Source organism: Anastrepha obliqua, chromosome 2, assembly GCF_027943255.1.
Source record: "Anastrepha obliqua isolate idAnaObli1 chromosome 2, idAnaObli1_1.0, whole genome shotgun sequence".
In the NCBI taxonomy this organism is placed as follows: domain Eukaryota; kingdom Metazoa; phylum Arthropoda; class Insecta; order Diptera; family Tephritidae; genus Anastrepha; species Anastrepha obliqua.
The window spans coordinates 113,242,687-113,257,877 of NC_072893.1; the positions used below are offsets into that span (position 1 = coordinate 113,242,687).

At 37.1% G+C, this 15,191-nt stretch overlaps 2 protein-coding genes across 8 annotated transcripts in view; both read right to left on the reverse strand.

The window, feature by feature from the left end:
• Positions 1-7,421, reverse strand: part of LOC129237508 (disheveled-associated activator of morphogenesis 1) — a 91,760-nt gene extending 84,339 nt beyond the window's left edge. Inside the window, exon 1 of the mRNA XM_054872302.1 lies at positions 7,311-7,421. Coding sequence (XP_054728277.1) covers positions 7,311-7,352 — 42 coding nt within the window. The 5' untranslated portion in view covers positions 7,353-7,421. The remainder of the gene's footprint in view (positions 1-7,310) is intronic.
• Positions 7,422-13,200: 5,779 nt separating this feature from the next.
• Positions 13,201-15,191, reverse strand: part of LOC129237509 (guanylate kinase) — a 231,153-nt gene continuing 229,162 nt past the window's right edge. For all 7 annotated transcript variants that reach the window (XM_054872306.1, XM_054872304.1, XM_054872303.1 and 4 more), the window contains one exon: positions 13,201-14,089. In XM_054872306.1, coding sequence (XP_054728281.1) covers positions 13,333-13,965 — 633 coding nt within the window. In that variant the 5' untranslated portion in view covers positions 13,966-14,089 and the 3' untranslated portion in view covers positions 13,201-13,332. The remainder of the gene's footprint in view (positions 14,090-15,191) is intronic.

The following is a 15,191-nucleotide window of genomic DNA, read 5'->3' on the forward strand; positions in this document are numbered from 1 at the left end:
ATATTTTTTTGTAATTTTAAAGTCAATTTTTATGCATGAAAAATCACTTTTAACATAAAACTGGGTAAAAAATATCAATTTCGACATTTTTTTTTTAAATCAAAATGTCACATCGAAGGTATTATCCTAAAGTTTTAAAAAAAATTTGGTTTTTTTATTTCAGAAAAAAATTCAGAGCGCTAGAATGTACACAGATAGAATGAGGTGCCATGGACGAGGTGTATATTTCCATACTTAAAATGTTTTTTTTCTTCTCCGAAAATTTTTGTAGACAGTCAAGACATTTATTAAAGTACTTTATGAATTTCAAAACGTTTGAAGTTATTTTACCTGAGAAAAAAATTCCCAAAAATGATGCATTTTTCGACCGTCTAAATGAGGGTCCCCCCTTAATCTGTTTGGACGGATAAACAGCTATACAGGCCTACTCGGATGCAAGAGTGACCATGAAAATTGTGCGCGAGCTCATATACAGACAGAGTGACCTTGGTAGGTGCTACAATGCTAAAAACAGCTATGTGAGCGCCCGACCAGATGTAAAGATCAACAGAAAAACTGGTGTACTTGCTAGAGCTAGTTTGATGGAGAATGTCTCTGATCCCCAACCGGCTGTGGGTTGCAGCTCAGCTACGCACAAAATTGTAATCAACCGACTTTTGTCAAAGAAATACTATTACTACTGGTCGAGTCCTAATACCTGATGGGGTCTAAAATGTTCCAACATTATTTACGGACTGTTGTTGATAGAATCATGGCATTAATTCACCCGAAGGAGCACTTCAACAGTTTTAGGGTAAAATATGAGGCTTTGGTGAAATGTGACTTGGAGTTGATGAGACTGTATTCCATTACATCTGAGAATGTCCAGTTTTTCGGACGAATAAGGTATGTGTAGGAGTACTCCCGTAGGGCGATGTTCATGGATGTAGCTCGCAAAGAGCTCAACCTTAAGGAACATTCAAAGACTTATTAAAGCAAGGTACCACCAGGGAATCGGTTGATCTTCAGAAGATTTGGGAGCCTTAAGAGTAGCGCTTGGTCAACGAAGTAAATAACTGGTGAAGTAAATCACAGCTTAGTTGACAAGAGCTAGGCACTTTGCCAGGATACAAGGACGAGTGGCTAAGTGTACGCGGCTGTGAGTGGCTCTTAAATAAATTATTTTCTTTTCTGGGTAATAAATTGAACTTTTTTTTTAATCCAGTCTGTGGGAAAATCGGTTATATGAACTGGGAAAGGGGACCAAATGTATTGCTGAAGTCATTCCTTCTAAAATTAATACACAATTTTTTTTTGTATAGCTCCGGAAGGCGTTGAATTTTTAGGATTTTTTTGCATGGAATTATTTGCATAAATATTTCATATTTCAAAATCGAAAAACAAAAAATGTCTTGATGCTACGCCCTAAATTTATTTCAAGGCAAAAAAATTAAAAAAATTAAATTATTTATTTAATATTTACCCGTGCCTCCAACGCTTTGAAAACCTCTTTGAATTCCCATTTAAAAATTAATTTTCCATAAATTTGTTACAAAATGTTTGCCGAACGAAATAATTTAAATACCTCTTTTAATTTCTCTTCACAAATGTCCCAAAAATTATACAAACACCAATAATTTTTTCTTTTTTAATCAATTTTTTTTTAATTTTCGGAAGCTTTCGGGGTCCCTATAAAAAATAGCGAACATTTTATTTTATCTATATATATAAAAAGAAGTTACATTTCCTTGGTAATCTTATAACTCAAGAACCGCCGAACCAATTGACACACAAATTTTAGAGTTCTTTTCTATCTTTGAGGAGGTGGTTTGTGTGAAGTTTGATTGAAATCGGTGCAGCCGTTCCTGAGTTATGACATTTTATGTGAGTAATGGTTTCCTCTCATACGAAATGCCTGTATGGGAAAAACAACAACAAATACACAGCCGCTTATGAGCGTTTCTGTTGTACTGTTGTGGTTGTAAGTGTATTATGAAAAAGCTTGTGGAGCACGTTTTTCGTGATCAAAATAAAGAATATTTTATTTAATTATTAAATAAAAAGTAAGTAAACAAAAAATAGCTGTCTCCTTAGGTTTTTGGCCATAGAACAAATTTAGGGAGTAGCATCAAGAAAAATGTTTATTTTTTTGGTCACTTATTTATTTTTTATTTATTTTTTATTTATTTCATTACTAAAAAAACAAAAACATAAAAAACAAATAGGTGTCTCATTTTTTGGGTCATAGAAGAAACTTAGCGATTTAAAAAAAAATATATTTAAAAAAAAAAATTTTTGTTTAAATATATTTTTACCATCTCTATGAACAGCTTGCGGAGCACTTGCTTTTGCACAAAAACATTATGACCATTAAAAGTAGTGACAGTATAAAGTAGATAATTTTGCTTAAGATTCAGCTTACGCCTTCTTAGTTTAGTGGCACCGATAAAAAACGAAATTTATTGTTGTGTAAATCGAGTGAGGCGAATTTTATTTATTTTTACTTTAAAAAGCTGACATGATAATAAAATTATTAGTAAACTCAAACAACGCAGCGCTGGCAGCAGAGGCTTTCGGCTGTGAAGCGAATTTAAATTTGTTCGGCTTTACTACAAATGGCTGTGGTACCACAATTGCCGGTCCAATGGCCTAAATGAATTGATTTAAAGACCAAGGGCCACTTCTACCTGTCTACCTAATTAGAAGAGATTTTAGCAGTTGGGAATCGTTCTGAAGTCTTTAACTTCGACGCCTTGCTCGAACTCGTGGAAGCTGAGCCAAATTTGACAGCCGATATGATAGCTCAGAGGTTAAATGAATCGCATGGAACAGTTCACAGGCACCTGGTTCAGTTGGGAAAGGTTTCAAAGCTGGGAAAATGGGTTCCGCATAGACTTTCCGTCGCCAACCTTCAGCAGAGAGTGAATGTGTGTTCTCAGCTGTTGCAACGGCGTGAAAATGAAAGTTTTTTGAACCGTATTGTTACTGGTGATGAAAAATGGGTCCTTTACAATAATTCTGTTGGCAAACGCCAATGGTTAGACCGACCCCCTAGAGATGGCCTTCATCTCCTGTCTATTTGGTGGGATATGGCCGGTGTTGTTTATTATGAACTTCTGGAACCAAACCAGACAAAAACTGTTGATTATTATTCCCATCAGCTATCAAACCTGAATGACGCACTTAACAAAAATCGACCGCCTTTAGTGAATAGACGCAAAGTTTTGTTTCACCACCTCATACCGCAAGGCAAACATTAGGCGAGCTGAACGAGCTCGGATGGGAGCTAATGCCGGATCCACCATACTCTCCAGATATTGCACCTTGTGATTATCACCTTTTCCGTGAACTTCAATCCCATATGAATAACAAGAACTACTCCTCAAAAGAAGCTATAAAAAGGGAGCAGAGAATTAAAAATTTGCCTAAGCGTTGGGAAGACATTGTAAATAATGAAGGAAAACATATTATTGATTAATAAATACTTTAAGCATCTTTTTTATTAATTTAAAACCACCTTTAAAAAATGCACGAACTTACGGACTGACCTCATACTCCCAGTGCATCTGGAAGCTCTAGTCGTAAATACTATTTCTGAAATATCTCAACGAAAACGCTTTCAAGAAGGTGGCACAAAATTAATCACCCTATTGTGCCATTTAGGTTAAGAATAATTTTTAGGCTATTGCTGAAAATTAAACCATGGAGAAATTTTTGAAAAATCTCCTATTCATTTCAAAATAATTTACTTTTTCTGAAATATCTCGACACCCAAGGACCTGAATTTCTAAAAATTATTTTTAAGCATTTGCTAAAAATTTTGACTGTGGGACTCTCTCTAAAATTTCTTAGAAAACATTGGCTGAAGTTTTTTTTGTTGTTTTGAAATATATCCGAATACTTAGGCTGAGTTATGGTTTTTACCCACAACACCTATCGGGCCCAAAATTAAAAATATTTTGAAGCATTTGCTGAAAACTTATCTGAGTAGCAATTTTTGAAGTATCTCACAACGGCCCCGTGTCCTTTAATTTGTTAAGACTACATCTGAATGCCACCTTTTAGATAAAGAATAATTTTTAAGCATTTGCTAAGACTTAGGCTGGGAAAGTTTTTTGAGGTATCTTTAGAAACTTAGGCTCGTTTATATTAGGAGGTTGAACTAGTTTTAAAGGTGACACACAGATGGCGCTATTTATCACTTTATCGCGTTGGCAATACTGAATATATATTCATGACAAAGCCTCATCCCTAGGCTTTGTTTATCAGTATCTGTCATTTCGCTGAAGTATAAACAACGCAGTGTTTTCGTGCTCCGAGTATGTCAACTTTCGTGCCGTCGAAACGCAATTTGCGGGAAGCTTTGTTTTTCTGCTTCAATTTGAAAAAAAAAATACAGCCCAAGCCCGTGAATTGCTGCAGGAGGCCTACCCAGACCATACTCCGTCGATTTCAACATGTGAGTACTGGTTTCGACGATTCAAAAGTGGTGATTTTCACTCCGAAGACAAGGAGCGTCTTGGCCAGCCCAAAAAGTTCGAGGACGCGGAATTGGTAAACGAGGACTCGTGCCAAACCCAAGAAGAGCTTGCTGAATCATTGGGCGTTGATAAATCAACCGTTTGCAAGCGTCTAAAAGCGATGGGAATGATCCAAAAGCAAGGACATTGGGTCCCGTACGAGTTGAAGCTGCGCGACGTCGAACGGCGATTTTTTACGTGCGAATTGCTGATCGAGCGACAAAATCGGAAGGGTTTTTTGCATCGGGTGGTGACTGGCAACGAAAAATGGATCCACTACGATAACCCAAAACGCAAAAAATCATGGGGTTTGCCCGGCCACGCATCAACGTCGACCGCCAAGCAGAATATTCACGGCAAGAAAATCATGCTCTGCATTTGGTGGGATCAGGTCGGCGTCGTATATTTTGAGCTGCTCCAACCGGGCGAAACAATCACGGGGGATCGTTACCGACTGCAATTGATGCGTTTAAGGCGGGCATTGAAAGAAAAACGGCCGGAAACGGTAAAAAGGCACGACAAGGTTATTTTGCAACATGACAACGCTCGGCCGCATGTTGCTCAACCTGTCAAAAAATACCTTGGAACGCTTGGCTGGGAAGTGTTACCCCACCCGCCGTATAGTCCAGACATAGCTCCCTCCGATTATCATTTGTTCCGGCATATGAGTCTCGATTTGGCGGACCAGCGGTTCTCCTCGTACGAGGCTACCAAAATATGGGTTGAGTCATGGATAGCCAAGCAGCGGCCAGAATTTTGGAGAAACGGCATCCGGAAATTGCCCGAAAGATGGGCGAAAGTTGTAGCTAGCGATGGCCAATACTTCGAATAAAATATTTTGTACCGTTTTTTCACAATAAAACCCCAAATCTTCGAAAAAAACCTTTAAAACTAATTCAACCTCCCAATAGTTTTTGGAATATCTCGACACCAGAATCACCTTTTAGGCAAAGAATAATGTTTAAGCATTTGCGGTGGTAATATTTATAAAATTGCTTAGAAACATAGGCTGGATTTTGTTTTTTGGAAAATCTTCTTGCCAGCGTCGCCTTTTAGATAAAGTCTAGAAACTTTTTTTAAGTATCTCTAAAAACTTAGGCTGGTTTATTGTTTTTGAAATATCTCGACGGTCGCGTCACTTAATTCGTTAAGAAAAAATTTTAAGTATTTGCTTATGGGGTTAGGGCTAGTCAGTCAGAGGCCCGAAAAAATGATAATTAATTATAATTTTAATGATAATTTATAATAATCTTTTTTTGCTAGTCAATTGCTTTATTTTACAAAAATAAAAACATAACATTAATACATTTTGTTTCGACTTGACTTTAGCAAAATTAAAAAAAAAATAATAATTGTAAAAGTTAGTTTTCAAAATTAAAAATATGCCGGCTTCAGGAAATATTTTTCAGACTTTCAAGAAAAAAACCGACAATTATTAACAAAAAATCGAAATTTTTGAAAAAAAATCATTCGATCAGGCGCGCAGTATAAATTTTATTGAAATCTACCAGACGATTTCTAAGTTACACAGATCACCAGGTTCGAAAAGCATAGTTTTGAGAAAAACGCATTTAAGGTTGAGGTCTAAAAATTGCATCTCTTTGCGATTTTTTTTTTTTAAGCAAAAAATTAGTTTAGCACTGCAAAGTTTTTTCTATCTTTTAATGAACATTTAAAAAGTATAAAAAATTTTTGTGCTGGTTAAAATAAGTTGAAAAAAATGTTTAACATAGAAATTTGTAGAGCGCTGCAACGCTGGAGTTTCCAACTGGCGTACAAGATACAGCTCGTAATTATTATCTAAAGCAAAAAATTCAAATGGATTTCTAATTATCATGATTTTTTATTCTATATGAACTAAGAAAACTCAGAGAAATTCCAAAATTTCAACTTTTTGGAGGTTTTAAAGAAAAAAATGCCTTTCTATAAAAAAAAATTCACTTCAACTTGGTATAAAAATCTTGAAAAATTTTTTTTCATCTATTTTGTTAGTTTAAATAGAAGAGAATTTAATACTGAAGGGAATAAGCTATGATTCATTTCAAAAGGTTCATTCGTTTTTTTTTCATTCATGTACGCCAATTCAAAGAAATCATAAAAAGGAAAAGTCGAGAAAAGAAGATAAAGTTTGTACTATAGCTGTCCGGTCAAAGCGTAACTACCTAACGCTCGCCTACCTTTGGTTTTGTATCTACGGAAATATTTAGAATTAGGCTCTGTAACTTTGTGTGAATATTCTGAAATATATTAGGAATCGCTTAAAATGAAAAAAAAACAAATTGATTTATTTGACCTTATAAACCAGGCTCCCCCCTTAAAGTTTTGCTATCGAGCGTCGGAGCGTTAATTTGTTAATTGTTGAATAACTCGAAAAGTATTTTTCGGATTCACTTCATTTTTCACACCATAAATTTTAAAATATTATACTTTAAGAAAATGAAAAAAAATACAATTTTTTGAAAATTCTGAGTAAAATTCTTTGTAAAATGTATTAGAATTTTTTTTTTTTGATTTTTAATTTTTTTTGTTTTGTGAAATTTTTCAATGATATCGTCATCTTTTTGGGTAAGAACAGCTTTGCGCATTTGCTGAAAGTTTAAACTGCACCAACGTCACTTAGGTGAAATGATTGAAGTACCTGCCCGGCACTCCCCAAGTAGCACTAAAACGCCAACGTCACTTATCAAACCCAAAATTATTTCCACTACAAAATTTTGCTGTCACCTCTGCTTTACATACAGAATTTTCACCTTAATCTACCAGTTAATCCACTAGTTTTTGCTATTTGGCAAGTAAGTTGCCTAATTGTACCTCAATCACTTCATCATCTCGCCTTATGCGTTGTTGCTGCATGTTTCTCGATCACTCAAAGGGCTCTGCCACATATTTTCCTATGTTGTATGCGTACCACGGCACTTATCTGCATGAGCGCTTCTAGTCAAAACTTGCATACACAAAATCGAGGCGGAACACTTCTTTTCGAAAAACACGATAATCCACTCAGGCACACGTTAAAATATAAACTGCCTTCTCGAGCAAAGCAAAACGGTACTTCACTAACCTACTGCCAAGTTCCGAGCTGCACCAGTTAGCTGTACTAAGTAAATTTTTGAAACATACCACATTTAATCAGACAAGTGTACATCTAGCGGCATATACTCGTATGTATAAGTGCTTGTGTATGTGTGCATCTGTGTACACGCTTTGAAATTCGTACTCTTGCATGTTTTTATCTCACTTCGCCAAGCGACTTTATCAGCTGTTTTTGCTAACTGTTCTGCTTACCTTAGTCTCGGCCAACTTTGAGTTTAGTTGTAGATGCGTAATTTAGTTATATTTGTAGCTGTGACTGTGTGCACACTTGAATTTAGATATCTTCCATTTGTTCATTACTCTGGGTATGTTTTTTTAGCGCATTTTATTTTTTCTGTTTTTTTATTTTTTTTCGATATATTTTTCTTCATTGTAGCTTCAGACACACTTGTGTAAACAGTTGTTGCTTTTATTGACGGTTTTCTCAACGAATTAATTCAAGTTCAAATAAATTCGATAGCAAAACATTTTATAATTATTTCGAATGAGTTGTACTTACATGCATAAGAAATCGGCGTGCGTCTTTGGGCGCGTAAATATTCCCTTGAACTTAATACAAAAATTACAAAAAAAAGATAGAAAAGTGGGCGTTTAATTATAACGTTGGCTATTAATTTTAGGTCTTTTAAGGCACTCAATTTTCATAGATTTTGAGGCGGATTTGAGGTTGTAATTTGGGTTTTAAGAGCGAGTTTAATGTATGATCGGCCGGCAAATCAATGTATGTACAGGCCCTGCAGGAAAATCCACCATCACCAAACTGGTACACTTCAAGTGAATTTAGAGCCAAGAGCTCAGTTTGCGTTTCATCTCTTTTCCTTGCAGGAATACTAATTACCTTCGCTGAATGATTTTTCCTACACCCCAGAACTGATGATTTTCTAATTTTCATGATAACTACATATAGGTTTTTCTAATTGGAATGTGTGGATGCTGAGAGGCCATGACGAGTATGCTGTTTTGATCACCTAATTGTGGCGACGTCTGTCAAATATGTGGCCCATTAATCAGTTAGTAAATGCGACCGCCGTAGCCGAATGGGTTGGTGCGTGGATACAATTCGGAGGCGCACTGGGGCAAAAAACACCAAATAATAGAAACAGTTTATTCTAGTGGCGGTTGCCCCTCAGGCAGGCAAATCTTCGGTGTATTTCTGATCAAAACGCACGCCACAAATATGAGAAGAAACTCGGCCTAACACCCAATAAAGAGTGTAAAAGTCAATTATCTATACTATAAAGGGGAATGTCTGTACGTTGTCCGCGCATCACTACGAAACGACAACACCAAATGACGTAAAAATTTTTATACATTCATATTTTCACCCGATGAAGGTTATAGGCGTGTTTTTATGATGGAACTCCCTTCCCACAGCCCCCAAGCCGCGCCACCACTCTCATTCGTCACTAATAATCGAATATTTGCTTAAATTTAATCTAAAAAATCTTAGTTTTTCCTATTTACCACTATTTATTGCACACTTTAGACTTCATAATCCACATAAGCTATTCAACTATGACTCAAATGCAAAGTTCAAAATGGTTTGAGATAGAAAATTAATAAAAATAAATTTGCTTAATATTTTTCTGATTGGTTGTTTTGATTTTATTCAACGAGGCATAGCAACGGATGCCGGGTATTGTCATATTATGGTTATTAATAAAAAAATATTTTCTATAAAATTATTGTTTGTAATTCTTTTATATACATATCCTAAACCCCTCAAAACTACTCCTACGCGAGCGGGCCCGCCGGTTAAAGCTAGTATGTTTATAATTTTAAATTATAAAATATTATCATTAACAATTCGATTGCTATATCTCACGCAGTTGACTCAAATTGGCCACCAAGTTCATATGGTATTACCTCGCCCGACATTATCTAGGTGTTATCGGAAGTCACAGGTCTATGTCGGTCTATGATATAATCCGGTGAAAAATAGCTCAACGTTGCCATCTCTCTAAAACTCGCAACAAACTATCATTCTCTGATCATCCAATGGTTTCCCGACGATCACAAGCGAGTTTTCCGATCCTCAATTGCGGCAGTTTCGGTTGCATATTTTTTTTTACCATAGTCGCTGATATGAAATGTGCTTCGTGAGAAAAGCTAATTTTTCGAGCAAAATGTGGTGCATTTCGAGCTGCTCTAAGAACTGAGAAGCGACAATGAAGCGAATGGTCGTCTCCCTTCAACTTATGAGTCAATTCGTAAGCGAATTATTCGAGTTCTTTGTGAAAAAAACTGGCATCGGGCTGGTGGGTGAAATGTTGAGTTATTGAAATTGACGACGAGGTGATGTTCTACGACCGAGTCGCACACTCTGCTATGGCAGCCATATTCTCGTCAGTGCCCAGTGTACGATGGCGGGGATCGTCTCGCGAACTTTTTGCGCAAACTTGATGCGTATTTGCAGCAGGTGTGACGGGTGTTTCATTTGGGCAAAAACTTCATTCTAAAAAACTCACTCTTTGGGCATTACAACATTGACTTTGGAAATAAGTTTGCAATATTTCCCAAGGTAAAGGGATTTGTTTAAACGTAAAGTGATTTCGTTGTGTGTCTGAGTTCTGCGGAGATATTAAACTAACTTTCTGTCAAGAGATTAAAGCGGGAAAATTAAAAAAATAAGCAAAATACTATATCGTCTACCCTGTATATTCTGAATGTGACCCAATTTGAATGGTAAATACGGTTTTTACCAATATTTCGCCTCCAGCGCCACCTAGCGATTATTACAGAAGTAATGTTAAATACTCTCCACTTCCTTCTTGTATCTGATGATACCGTGTTTACCAATTCGATACCCATTGGATTGGGTTATTACACCGGCACCTGAACTTGAGGTGAGAGATTCAAACAGATTAGCCGCTCAAACTGCTTTTCCCTAACTCTTGGCCATTTTTTTCTGGTTTCCACACATGAGCATCCCTGGATTCTAGTAGTGTGGCTATAGATCGAGCGATGTTAACAACTGAGTTTTTGGCTATTATTGAGAAAATGAATATCACTGACAATTGGTTTCAACAGGGTGGTGCCACATGTCACACAGCCAACGAAACTCTGAATTCATTGAATATCAAGTTTTCCCAATCACATTATTTCACTATTTAGCTGTTAATTGGTCATCTCGAGTATAAGATGTAACACCGCAGGATTATTTTTTGTGGAGCTATCTTAAAAGCAAAGTCTATGCGGAGCCAATCGAATGGATTACCGCCTTAAAAATCAAAATCTGTGATGTGATAAATGAAATGCATCCGCAATTTTTCCAAAAAGTGATAGAAAATGCTTATGAAATAATCGACATCTGAAACCGAGGCCGTTGGTGATGTCTGTTCGATATCATTTTTCATCTACTTTTTTTAAGGCAATAAAAATTGAAATCATTTTCATTAAAATGTTTCTATTTTTTTTTTTTTTTTTTTTTGAGGAACAAAGTTTTTGTTGAAAAACCCGGTATGTAAGTCAGAATTGTGTGGTGACCTGGAATTTTTACCTGAAAAGACCCCTAGTAAAATTTTTAGAAGAATAATGGAAAGAAATCTAGAACATTTCAAAACTCTTCCGGCCTTCCAAATTGGTTTTTTGTGGGAGTTTTTGAAGTCGGGGTCAAAATGAGCCCTTTGGGTGGAAGCAAATGGGTTAAAGTGTGCTATGAAAATATTTTACGTAAAATTTTTTTCATTGGGGTACGGCGGCCGCCGTAGCTAAATGGGTTGGTGCGTGACTAACATTCGGAATGCACAGAGAGAACGTTGGTTCGAATCTCGGTGAAACACCAAAATTAAGAAAAACATTTTTCTAATAGCGGTCGCCCCTCGGCAGGCAATGGCAAACCTCCGAACATATTTCTGCCATGAAAAAGCTCCTCATAAAAATATCTGCCGTTCGGAGTCGGCTTGAAACTGTAGGTCCCTCCATTTATGGAACAACATCAAGATGCACACCACAAATACGAGGAGGAGCTCGGCCAACACCCAAAAAGGGTATAACCTTTGATTTTGCTCAGACATATATTTTAACCCTTTTCCAAAGAAGAATTTTCTAGAACCTTTTAGTCTTCTAACAACCTTAAAATTTCCATTTTGAGAAGTTTCTTAGACATGCTTTCCGATACATGAAAACTTTAGTAGGCTGTAAGAAAAAACAAAAAAAAAAAAAACCAGCTAGCGTTTGCAAATCTGTAGATTGTTTTATTACTGGATAGGTATACCTATATATCTTCAGTCCGGGTGTGTTTCGGACCTCTCGCCAGAAGTCCGTTCCCTATTAACTCCCTCTATTCAGTAGCCTGATGGTTGGTTGGTAGAGGTGATATCTGAGTGACACATCCCAGACTCAATTAGCACAAACGGTGCCATTTTGGTACACCACTAGTAGAACCACTGCCGTCGTTTATTCAAACCATCTTGATTTGACTATAAATCTGCCTAAGTCATCTGTTTTCTTTCCTGCAATTTCTACCAAGTTGTTCATTGATAATTTCCCTAGCATTCTACGTCGTAGAGCACCTAGATCTGGGCATTCACACAGATAGTTGAAGACTGTCTCGCTAGAATCTTCTTGATTGCATCTTCTACGCCTATGATTATACGGCAACCCCATCTTCCTAGCATGACCTCCGTTAGGCTGATGGCCGTTTATTGTTGACGTAATTCTTAAGATGTCTGTTCTTGGCTTTCTTACCAGCTCGGAAGTTTTAGATTTATTGTGATCTGGCCACGTCTCCGTCGATATTTTGCAGGTATCGGTGTTGGTCCATTTGTCAACAGCCTGCTTTTGGAATTGCAAGAAAATCTCTTCTTCGCAGACGTTTCGGGGACAGCTTACTGACACCACTTCAGATACTCTAGAGGAAGCCCCTTAAATTTCCAGCGCTTCAGCTTTCTCATTTCCTTCTATGTTCCTGTGGCCTAGTACCCAGATGAGAGTGATGTCTGTCGTACGTGCTAAGCCATTTAATTTTTGCATTGTCTCGCGATTTTTGAATTGGTTATAGGTGACTTTAAAGCTTAGATGGCTGCATACTTCCAATAGTTGTTGCGGATGATTTCTGATAAATTCTGCAAGCTTGCCTTATCCCGAGAACCTCTGCTTGAAAAATTCTATTCCAATTCCCCAGGCGAAAGGTCTTGGAAGTTTCGTGGTCTTTCGAATTTACATTCGTGCCGATGTCGCAATCCATCTTGGATCCATCGGTGTAAAGTGCGGTGGTATCTTCCTTTACTACTAAATTTAACTCCCACTCCTTTCTCATTACCTTAAATTCTAGTCTGAAGTCTAGAGTAGCGGTAATGTAGTCTGATGGATTGCCATTTAGCCTTCGGCTATCAAGAATTGTACTATGACCAAACATCCTAACAGACAACAACAATACCTGATGGCGGTATTTGCTGCTGTTAGTCATAGTTGTAAATAAATTGGTAGCAGGTTTAGTGTGACATTCAGTGTCTCTGCTGGACACGATTTAATAATTCCAGTTATTTCCGAACAGGCTAAAATCAAGTACAAAACTTATGAGGTACTATCTCTCAAGTAGCATACCCTAACATTTTTCTTTCCGATGTAGTTGAGGTTGTTGCAATAATAATGAGAAAAACTAGCATTTTGTTTTAAACCAAGCGATTTTCTTTAAACATTTTTATTATTCAACTCTTCAATAGATACAAATATTCTTATCTTGTACACGCAACGACAATTTAAAAGTGTATTTTTTAGTATACCATATTTTATATATTTATTGTTCCCAACGAATAGTGACGCCTTTGGCTTCTTGCTTTTTCAACTCATCTACAACGAAGTCTCTGAACTCGATGTACGAGTCATCAATATCGATGTTATTTATAATCTTATGGAAATTCCCAGCCTTCAAGCCATAGGCTATCTCATCTACAGCTGCTGCCAGCCGCTTCTGTAAGGTTTCCTCCGTTTCCGATTGCCGCTTACGCAAGCGAATCTCCAAATCTTTTATTGTTGGTGGATTGTTAAATACGAGTATAGGATTCATGTCCGTCTTTTTGATTTGCTCCACACCTTGTGGCTCGATATCCAGTATGCACACCTTGCCAGCCTGCTGTATGTCACGCACTGCCGCCTTACTGGTGCCGTACGTGTTGCCACTAAAAACCGCAGTTTCAATAAATTCATCATTTGCTATTTTTTCTTTCATTGTTTGATGATCGACGAAATGGTAGTGAACGCCATTGAGTTCATTGGCGCGTGGTGCGCGAGTGGTATGCGATATGCTGAAACCGAACGTATAAGGAAACTCATCGAAAAGCCGCTTCAGCAAAGTGCTCTTTCCCGATCCAGATGGGCCACATAAGACTAGTGGGCGTGGTCCGTTGACCAAAAATTTTGATGATGACATCTTGGTAAGCCTGGTTTTTTTTGATAGCTTATGCTCTTTTCTCAGTTATGTATAACGAAAAATTCCTAAGAAGCTGTTTGCTGTTGTCATAAAAGCTGGATGTTCGATGTCAGAGAGTGAGAACCTAAAACGATATAAAAAAATTACTTCAAGTCTAGTTTCGCTGATGGGTTCTTTGTATTAAGCTGTGTTGGCCAGAGCTTACTATGTTGTTATTATAAACAATTAGAATCAGTCGTTGCTGCAGCAATTCATGAGATGTGATTTATGAAAAGTGATAGTCATGAAAGATGTTATCGCTGGTGAATGTCCTATGAAAATTTTATTGGAAATTAAGCAGCGCATATTTGCAAGCAGCTAAAGATCATCAAGCGGTAAATGATACTTGGTCGCTTGGAGGTGGCCTCCGTCTAAAATTACTCATAAAAGTATTTAGCGCGACTGAACAGAGATAACGGTTATGCTTTGATAGATTTTTCTGTAGCATAAGCAGAGCTGTGCCTATTCAAATGAGCAGATCTTAAGTTCAATTGTAGTATAGCTCGCTAATATGAACTCTGGATAGGAAATAGACTACAGCTTAAATGCAAACTGTGGCTATCAGTTCTTAAGTGATCAAGACCACTGCTGATTTATATAAATGGGATCAAAAGATATATTCACGAAAAAAACTACATAGTTCTCCTAAGTAGTCCCTCCCAACGCGAGCTCGCAACACGGAAGCGTCTCTACCAACATCAGCAACCGGTGAACTTTTTCATGGCTAGCACCTTGGCCTACGAGTTCAGTTATGTGATAGTAGGCAACAAATTTATAAAAATAAGAAAGCTAGAAGGCTGCTAGCTTCTCTTGCCATTACATGTGATTTGGGCTCCAACTGGGCTCCAAGATAACTGCCACTTAAAGGCTTGGAACCATTTGGTGTTGCTTTTGCATGATTTACTTGAGTGTCCGGAATAAATTAGGAAGATATCTGATTTTATTTTTGCTTCGGTATTCGAAATTTACTTCGAAGTCATCAACCTTTTCTACTATCGTTTTCAAAACCTCGTTCGCCTTCCACACCACTCTCACTCGCTCTAAATTCATCAACAAAAGCTGAGCTGTGCTAATGTAGGTGTACCATATGAATGTGACTACATATAAGTAGTATACAAAGTCTACATGAATTCAAAATTTAAAAAGTACTAACTTTAGATATTACACTGATAAAAATTTAGCCGTTC